This window comes from Octodon degus, unplaced genomic scaffold (assembly GCF_000260255.1).
Source record: "Octodon degus isolate 3935 unplaced genomic scaffold, OctDeg1.0 scaffold00496, whole genome shotgun sequence".
Lineage (NCBI taxonomy): Eukaryota > Metazoa > Chordata > Mammalia > Rodentia > Octodontidae > Octodon > Octodon degus.
Genome location: NW_004525072.1, coordinates 78,510 through 88,932, shown reverse-complemented (window position 1 = coordinate 88,932; position 10,423 = coordinate 78,510). Strand labels below are relative to the sequence as shown.

The 10,423-nt window shown below is 39.6% G+C and overlaps 1 protein-coding gene across 1 annotated transcript in view; it reads right to left on the bottom strand.

Moving 5' to 3' along the window:
• Positions 1-10,423, bottom strand: part of Parp4 (poly(ADP-ribose) polymerase family member 4) — an 82,742-nt gene that overhangs the window by 69,642 nt on the left and 2,677 nt on the right. Inside the window, exons 3-4 of the mRNA XM_023708721.1 lie at positions 9,824-9,997; positions 3,995-4,152 (exon numbers count right to left, since the gene is read on the bottom strand). Of these exons, the coding sequence (XP_023564489.1) occupies positions 3,995-4,152; positions 9,824-9,997 (332 nt within the window). The remainder of the gene's footprint in view (positions 1-3,994; positions 4,153-9,823; positions 9,998-10,423) is intronic.

Below are 10,423 nucleotides of genomic sequence, written 5' to 3'. Positions count from 1 at the left end.
ATGTCAAACTTTGTCAACTGTATAACATGGAGAACATATAAGTTCATTTAGATATTTACATGCATGATAACTGATTGAATGGGTTCATTCATTCAACGTAATCTGTAGTAAATATTCTAGGCATTGGCAATAAGAACATGGTCATTGACTTCATGGCATTTTCATTCTAATAAGATAAAATTACAAAATTATCAAATATCTTATTTATGTATTAAGGAAACCAACCAGATTGAGAGAAAAAATGGTCATTCGTTAGAAATGACATTTATTGTATGACAGCATAACACAATGTGTATTTTTGTTTTGTTTTTTCTTGTTTTGTTCTGCTTTGCTTTGAAATAGTTTAAGTAGTCCAGTCTAGTCTCAGACTTGCAGTAATCCTCCAGACTTAGCTTCTCAAGTGGCAGGATTGCAGGTTTACACCACCGTGCCCAGCTACAATGTTACTTTAAGATGTAATTGGTTGTTAACAAGAAAATGGGAGGAGGGTATGGAAAGAGTGGCAGAGAATGTGAGGCAAGAGGAGGCAGCAGAGCAGACAGGATAATGTGGTCTATCCCAAAGATAGCAGGAGAGTGAATGAAAGGAAGCCAATAGGTAAAAAAATGTTCTGGAGGCAGAATGGACATGACATGGGGATGGGCTATTCTGGGTGGGAGCCCAAGATGGGGAGCCATGGAAAGAGACTGGGGTTGGTGTTGTGAGCTAAAGAAGGGAAAGTCTAGGACAGCCTGCTGTGCACACCCCTCAGCCCCATGCTGAGGCATCCCAATGCTACCTTGCTATTGACTACACAAGGGAATCATGCACCACACATTCATTTCAGAAAACTGACCTACCAGCACCCCAAGAGCTGGGTGGAAGAGAGAATAACTCAATCTGGGCTATGTTCTACACTAAAATATTAATAGTGGGTCAGGGAGATAGCTCAGTAGAATAAGTGCTTGCCTGGCAAGCGCAAGGTCCTGAGTTCAATCCCTGGTACTGCAAAATAAATAATTAAAAAAATAATAATAATAAAGTCATGTCTGTAATCTAACTTTATAGGCTGGTGAGATGGCTCAGTAGTCTAAAGCACCTACTTGGAACAAGCTTGGCAAAGCACAGGGACCACGGTTCAATCCCCCAGCACCACATGCCAGCCAGCCCTGCCCCCTGGTGGGCTGAGCTGGCCACACACACACACACACACACACACACACAAATAATAAATAAATAATTTAAAAAAATAAAATAAAATATTAATAGTGGTTATATTATCTCTAGGTGGTGAGATTTGGGGTGCTTTTAAACTTTCTTCATAGTTTTACATGTTTTCTAAACTTTTAACAAAGGACACTTTGGTCAGCTTTCTAGTTTTCAGTGCAAAATGCTGGCCATACATAACTTAAAGGAGGAAATGGTTTTTTTGGCTCTCTGATTTAGATGTTTAATTCATGGTCAGATGGTTCCAAGGCAGGAACATCATAGTGGACCAGAGCTGCTCACTTTAGGGTAGCCAGGAGGCAGGGCACAGAAGAACACCAGACAGAAACGACCAGGAACAAAACACAGTTTCCAAGGTCACGCCCAACAACTCACTCCAACATTCCCAGAAGTGTTTCTTAACAATCCCTTAGGTGCCTCTTAAACTCATCAAATTGACATACAAGATTAATTATTACAGACATATGCTGTTAGCTAGGAAAAATTTCTATGAAGGAATCATCATTTTTGAAGTGAAATGAAACAAATCTCATTTTTTGGAGCACCAGAATCTCTTCCCTAGGAGAAGCCCATGGGCACTGCAGAAATATTTTAATGCTTGGGTGGGTGGGGGATGAAATACCCAAAGACCACACTGAAAGGCCCCATGGCTTCACACAGCTCTTCCTTTCCTTTCCCAAGAAAAAAAAAAAACACCCATTTGCCTCCTGATTCTACCTTTACTGTTATTAGGCTCTTGATCATATCAGACACCCAAGTCAAAAGTCAAATCATTTTATTTTATTTTTTTAATGTAGTTAGTACAGGGTCTACAGGGTCTCACTACACAGATCGGACTCGCAGTAATCCTCTTGGCTTCAGCTCCCAAGTGCTAGGATTACAGTGGTGCACCACCACACCCAGTCTCAATCACTGTCTCAGTGCCCCCCGGCTAGATTGAACCCCCAGTCCCTGCATCTGTCTAAGCAGAAGCTTTAATCTGCTGAGCTATCTGGCCAGTCCTAAAAGTCAAATCACTGACACTTACAATTTCCCATTTAAAAAACTACAGCCATCTTAGTAGGTGTGAGAGGAATCAGAAATGGACCTTAAGGATGGACGGACCAAAGGAAAAAGAATATAATTTTGAACAAGTCTGAGTTAATTCATAAAGGAAGAGTGCCTGCATGTGTTGTAGCAGATGCTGGGAAACCAGCTCTCAAACTAACTACAACCTGATTTCTACCCTACAATCCTGATTTGTTGATTTCCATTGTGTAAATTCTCCCTCCATGGCCAATTCAAGCTACTGATGGGTTAACAACCAGTTAACAATTCAAAAATTCCAAGTTTACATTTGATAGTTGATTCTTGTAACCTACTATAGATGACTACCTCATACTACTGTTGGTTCTAAAAAGTGTGAAAGGTAAAGGAGATCCATGACATAGCAATGTGAGATGGCAGAAATGCCCACAAGAAAGGTATTGAGAGTGAGAGTGCTGTGGGGACAAATGGGCTGGCAGAAAGGCATGCTTCCTTCTAGAACAGCAATCAGGAGTTTCTGAACTTTCATTCTGGGCCCAAGTTCTGACACCCAGAAGCTTTGTGAGCAATGGGTCCAACACATATATTGCTATTGTAAAATGTATATCAGCAAAAGACCACGGTGTACAGTTATACAAACAGAACTAAGATTTACATATGACATACTTGACAGGCTTTCTAGCTTTTTAACACCACCAAGTGACCATCTTAGAAGCTGGCATTCATAATGTTGCATGTGTAAATCTTAGTTTAAATGAATTTTCCACTGTAAGCCTGTCAAAACAGACTCAAATTTTTTTTTTTGGGGGGGTAGGTGGGGGAAAGGGTGTATATAGGGTGTTTCAGGGTCTCCCTACCAGACTGGACTCGTAATGATTCTCCTGTTTTACACCCTCACAAGAGCTGGGATTACAGGGGGGTACCACCACGCCCAGTCTCAATTGACCTGGGGGTGGAGCCAGCATGGCAGGCCCAGAGATCAAATCCCAGACCCTTGTGCCTGCTTGCAGATGCTTTAATCCACTGAGGTATTTGGCTGGCTCTCAATTTTTTTTTTTTTTTTTTTTGGTAGTGCTGAAGTTGAGCCCAGGACCTCTCCTATGCTAAGCAGGCACTCTTCCTGTGAGCTTGGCCCACCGTGACTAAAAATGTAAATTTCTTTTTTTAATTCACTTTTTTATTTGGAGCAAAGATTTCTCTACTTTTATTATTTTTAAAAAAATTAAATTTAATGCTTATTAAGATTAGGAGGGCATGGTGGCATACGCCTGTAATCCCAGCCCTGCACTTGGGAGGCTGAAGCAAAGACTGCCTCCAGTTTAAGGCCAAACTTGGCTACATAGTAAGTTCATTGTCAGCCTGAACTATAGAGCAAGATATTGTCTTAAAAAAAAACAGAAAATGGGCCAGGGAGATAGGTCAGTAGAATAAGTGCTTCACTGGCAAGTACAAGGGCCTGAGTTCAATCCTTGGTTCTGTCAAAAAAAAAAAAACAACCAACCAATCAATCAACCAACCAACCAACAAAAAAACCCAGAAAACAAAAATCGAAGTGGAAAAGTAGAATATTTGCAAGAACAGAATACCACTCCAGGCCCTGTTGTAAACACAGAAAAAGACATGCATTGTTTATGCTACAGCTGTATCATTACAATACTGAGAACTGAATTTTCTAGGTAACTATCCTGGTCAGATCATTAACAAAATCTCATGGAGCTTTTTTTTTATTATAACTGATCTCAAATATTTCCTTTATGCTTACCTGTTATTCTGTAGTAACTCTTTTCTAATTCTGAAAAATTCTTCAGTATTCTGTTCAACAGGCTCAATTTTACAACGTAAAGCCTGATATTTGGCTAGAGATGGTGGGTTGGGTTTGGATAGATGAGTTTCACAGACATTAAGCATGTCCCTTATGAGCTGCAGGTGGAAATGATGGTACACAGATGTTAGACCCACCACATATCAAAATAAATATTTAATTACATTGACACTTCCTCAAAGATAGGGATAATCAGGGTTTTTTTTTTTTTGTCCCTCAAGCTTTTATAATTTTTTATTTTTGTAGTACTTGGAATTGGAGTCAAGGGCTTTGCACTGAGCTAGATCCCAGCTCTCATAATACTGCCGCTGCAGTCTCAGTGTGTAAGGATTATGGACTCATATCATCATACCCAGCATTCCCAAAGCTTTTGATCAATATTTGTTGTCAGCTGTGTATTGAAGTTAGCAAAATCTGGACAAGATGTCACATGTCTATGGCCAGAGTTACGCACGAGGCTGAGACAAGAGGATTGCTTAGAGTCCAGATGCTGGAGGCCATCCTGAGGAACATGGTGAAAGCCCAGCTCCAGAGGAAATAAGCTGGGCATGGCGGGACACAGCTGCTAGCCCAGCACACTGGAAGCTGAGACAGAGGGATTATTTGAGCCCAATTTAGGCAATTTAATAAGACCCTCAAGGAAAAAAAAATTAAAGGTTCATTTATCTTTCTTCCCTTCCCCTTCCTTTTCCTCTGCTTCCTTCCCTTTCCCTCCCTGTTTTTTTTTCCTTCCTTCCTTCCTTCCTTCCTTCCTTCCTTCTTCCCTCCCTCCCTCCCTCCCTTCCCCTGCTTCCTTCCTTTCTTCCATCAACAGGGTACTAACCATGTAGTCTAGGCTGGCCTTGAACTCTTGGCAATCCTCCTGCCTCCTCCTGACTGCTAGTATTACAGAGCATGACTAAAATACCCAGAAAAAAGGTTTCTTTTCTTTTTTTTTTTTTTTTTTTTTTTTTTTTTTTGTCTTTTTGAGATAGAGTTTCACTATCTAGTTCAGGCCCATTTGAATTCTCTTTGTAGGCCAGGCTGGCCACAAAGTCACAGTGATCCTTATTACTCAGTTTCCAGGGTGCTGGGACTACAGGCATGCACCACCACACCCAGCAAAAAGTTGATTTCTAGATGACAGCCACTCTTTCTGGAGTGGCATGCAATCTGTGTTTCTTAAATGACCTGTGATGCTGAGCATGTTTTATATATTTACTTGCTGTTTGTATTTTTTCATCTGAAAAAGATCTATTCATTTCACATACCAGGTTTTGGATTGGGTCTTTAAATTTCAGGGGTCTGAATGAGATTTATATATAGTCTGCATATTAGTCATTTGTCTGAGGAATAGCTGATAAAAAAAATGTTTCTTATTCTGTGATTTATCTCTTCACTATGTTGGTGGCTTCTTTTGCTGTGTAATAGCTTTTCTTGAGATCTCACTTGTTGATTCTTTGTAATATTTCCTGTACAATCAAGATTTTGTTTCATAATGTTTTTGCCTATAACTATGTCTTTAAGAGTTTCACCTATCTTATCTTCCAGTAGATCAAGTGTTCATTTCAATTTTAGTTTAGTCTATGGTGAGAGATATTAGTCTAGGTTTAATCTCCGGCATGCAGAAAATCACTTTTTTCAGGACTATTTATTAAAGAGGCTATTTTTCTTCCAATGCAAGTGTTTGGAGGCCCAGCATGTGTGTGGGAGAACTTCCAGTCTGCTGTGCCCACCAGACCCAACCAAACCCAGTCGAGGCCTGGCATGTGACTGAGACCCTCTGCCCGACAGACACCTCCAGATCCAGCAAAGACCCAGGTGGATGGAAGAACTTCCACTCCACTGTACCTGCCGGACCCCTCCAGAACCAGCCCAGGCCCAGCCTGTGAATGAGACCTTCCACCATGCTCTCAGGCCCCTCCATACCCAGCCCAGGCCTGACATACAGGCCTGGTGTGAAACTCTCCAGCTAAAGTCCCTGCAGAGAGGCTAGGGGCTAGAACCACCCAGCTAATCCAGGAGAACATCTTGCCAGAGGGGCACAGCAGGTTCTCTTCCACAGAATGAAGCAGGAAGAAGCTGAGCACAGCACCAGACCCAAGCCAGGCACGTAGGGATGAGTTCAAACTTCATGAAACCAGACCCAGTAAACTGAGACACTTCGCTACACCCAGATCTATGGAAGCATCCTCCCTATTTCTATCTTGACTGAGAGAGGGGGCAAAAGGTAACCGGGGTGAAATACTCTGCCTGAAAGATGCCAGGTACATCAAGGGGAGGTGATCAGACAGAACTTAGGGTAACTAACTTAAATACAAATTCCCAATTTAATATCTGCTTAGCTATACAGACATAATGCTTGTTCTTATGGTCTAAAATACAAACCCATTACTTAACAAAAGTTTGTCAACTGCTAAATATCACTACCCATTATTAGTGTTCCTTATTGTAGATCTGTAAATACAAAACTGTACCTGTCTTAACCATATAATCTCTCTCGGGTAAGAATGTCAATAGGTGCTAAGATTATATGCACCAAAGCACTACACCAAAGGCCAGAATGCAGTGCTATACAAAATGATAAAAAGGAACAAAATGCAATCTCAGTCCCCAAGCCCATGCCAAACAAATGCAGGAGACTCAAGTATAGAAGAAGTTGGGAATCACATAGCTTAAACTCTGAATTAATAGTGCCTGAAATAAAGAAGCTACTGCAGAAAGGTATAGAGGAAATCAGATCAGAAACAATCTCTTAAAATCAGCCTGATACTGACAACAAAATAGACCTGAGGATCAATGGAGTAGATTAGAAGATTCAGAAGCCTCTCTGAACACACTCAGCCACCTTATCTTTGACAAAGCGGCCAAACGTGCTTACTGAAGAAAGACAGCCTCTTCAATAAATGGTGCTGGAAAAACTGGCTCTCTACATGCTGAAAACTAACACTTGATCCAGGGCTATCACCATGCACTAAGCTAAAGTCAAAATGGATTAAAGATCTAAACATTAAAACAGAAACACTAAATCTCCTGGAAGAGAAAGTAGGAAGAACTCTTGAAGACATATGGGTAGGTAAAGAGTTCATGAACAAAACTCAAATTGCATGGGTAACAGTTGAAAGAATTAGCAACTGGGACCTCCTCTTATTGAGACCTTTTTGCACATCAAAAGAAATTACCAACCTAGTGAAAAAATTTGGAAAAAAAATCTTAATAAGCACTCAGACGAAAGTCTTCTCTCTAGAATTTTTAAAGAACTAAAAAACATTAGGGCCCCAAAATTTAAAGACCCAATCCAGAAATGGGCACCTGAGATGAACACATACTTCTCAGAGGACAAAATTCTAGAAGCTAAAAACTGCATGAAAAAATGCTCTACATTACTAGCCATCCATGAAATGGAAATTAAAACAACACTGAGATACCACTTCACCCCAGAAAGAATGGCTATCATAAAGAAATCAACCAACAACAAATGTTGGAGAGGCTGTGGAGTAAAAGGAACCCTTCTGCAGTGTTGGTGAGAGTACAGACTGGTACAACCCCTATGGAAATGTGTGCAGAGATTCCTTAAAAACCTAGGATTAGAAATCTCATTCAAGCCAGCTATTCACCTTCTGGGAATTTTTCAAGAAGAAATGAAAACCTCATACCATAGTGGTATATACACACCTATGTTTATAGCAGGGCAATTTGTTATAGCTAAATCCTGGAAACAACCCAGATGCTCATCAACTAAAGAATGGATAAAGACGATGTGGTATTTTTACACAATGGAGTATTATGCAGCTATAAAACAGGATAAATTGGGAGTCTTTTGCCAATAAGTGGATGCAACTAGAGAATATACTCTTAAGTGAAATAAATCAGACCCGCATGTGCAAACACTGTATTGTCTCCTTAGTGTGAGAACCTGAAAGAGAAAAAATAGAATCTAAAAGGTAAATAAATACGAGGAAAAGGAATGAATTTATTCAAAATGAATTACTGAGTTGAGAAGGACAAGAGAGAGTGGAGGAAAGAGATTTAGCTATGTATGTAAACAGCATGGTTTGGACAACTATGCATTTCTGTGGGTCTGTGAAAAGAAGCAGTTATTGCTTTAATTTGTTTCATCTCCTTTTTTCAATTGTTTGCACTTTTTCTCTTCTAAATTTCTTATATATTTCTTTTTTCTTTCATCCTCCAATTCTATATACATATATCTGGCAATATATGTAACTGGTTGGAAGGCAACACCGTGAATCACAACAAATACTATGAAATTCATATTACTTTGTTAAGTGAAATTCTACATCCCTTGTAAACTTTTCTGTTTTTATTCTAATCTATACTTTCTTTAAAAAATATTAGATATACATGGGGATGCTGGTATAAAAGTGCCCAGTGCATGGCTAGGTATATGAAAAAATAACACATTCTGGCTATTAGGCAGAGTGCTGCAATAAACATGGAGGTGAAAGTATCTTTGCTATAAAGATTTCAATTCCTCTGGACATATACACAGTTGTGGAATTATTAAGTCATGTGTTAGTTGTATTTTCCTTTTCTTTTATGTGTTGCTGAAGGTTGGTCCCAAGACCTATTCTCCTAACCAGGTGCTCTATTTTAGTCTCTGGATTGTCCAAGGTGCTATTCTCAAAAGTGCCATCTTCCTGCCTCAGCCTCCCATGCACCTGAAGCAGAAGTGTATAACACCATACCTGGCTCTATTTTTCTTTTTTTGGCCACCTCAGCTCATCCTGAGGGTGGGGCTGGTGCTGCATGTGGTGCCGAGGATTGAACCACAGTCTCCTGCATCTGCCTAAGTGTGCCTAAGCAGGTGCTTTAAAACACTGAGCTATTTTCCCGGACCCTCTAGTTATCATTTTTAAAGAAATTTCCATACTACTTTCTTTTTTTTTTTCTTTTGCGGAACCGGGGATTAAACTCAGGCTCTTATGCTTGCCAGTGAAGCATATATTCCACTGAGCCATCTCCCTGGCCCCCTATACTACTTTCCATAACAGCTATAGTCATCACATTTCTACCAAGTATGGATGAGTTTCCATTTGTACTCAGCATTTATTTCTTGTCTTTTTGATGCTAGCCATTCCAACTAAATGATTAGAGATGGGGAAAGGTAAAGTGAAGGGAGCACAGGAAGAAATTAAGAGGGAGTTTTTAGGGCCTCTGAAGAGAGCTGGGGCTTGGGAGGCCTAGGCAGAGGCTCAATGCACCGTATGTATACATGGAAATAGCACAGCAAAGTGCACAAATTTGTACCATTCATGTGTGTTCCATAAAATAACAGAAACACAATTATGAATAGTACACGATACTTGATAATAAGCAACTGTGGTACTGGTTTACATATTTACTGTAGATAGATATTTTTATTATTTTAAAATGTGTTCCCACTTGTTAAAAATCTTATTATAGGGACTGTAGCTCAGGGATAGATCAACTGTCTAGCACATGTGAGTTTATACTACAAAAACAAAAACAAAACAATCCCCTCTAAATGTTCATTATTTCTTCTGCAGAAAAAAATCTTTATTCATCACAGGACCTGGAAAATTATTTTTATCACACAGTATTTAAAAAACTATTTCTGCATTTGTGTCACTATTCAAAAGCATTTATGTTTGGCAATATGGTTTAGATACCCTCTGGAAGGACCCACAGCACTGTTTTTGAACACAACTGTGGAAATAAGCATTATGATTCAGTATCATCCTTATTCATTATAGTTTTAAAAATGTGCCTCCCCCATTTCAAATGGAATTCCTTATTATAGAGATTTACCTGGCATAGATCTTCTTTCTTCGATAATAGTCTCAGGTTAATATCTTTGGTTGCTACATGTTTGTGAGGTATTAATCTGTAGAACTCAGTCATCATCTTTTGCAGCTGTTCTGCTGTTTCTCCATTTTTCAGGGCTGTCTTTACTAGGAGAAGAATCCCTTCTGCCTTGCTTACCTTTAAATAGAAAGTCATATATATTTTTATTAAAATTAAAATTTAATATTAACTTTATATTTAAACATTATAGTTATATTTAATTCAAAATTAAATTATAATAAACACAGAACTGAAGGGCCATGTGCAAAATTACCTAAAAATACTTGTTGGACACGTTGTAGCTGGCAGTTTACCACTGAATAACTGCTGGTATAGTCTCTTAGCTGTCTCCAAAAGTTCTGGAGTTAAAGCTGGGTTTCAGGGAGGTTGTAGACTCTTCAAGAGTTGAGGCCTAAGCCAGATGTCGTGGCCCACAACTGTAAGCCCAGCACTTGGGAGAAAAGCCAGGAGGATCACTGTGAGTTCAAGACCAACCTGGGTTACAAAGTGAGCCCAAGGCTAGCCTGAACTGTATAGTGAGAACCTGTCTCAAAAAGACAAAAA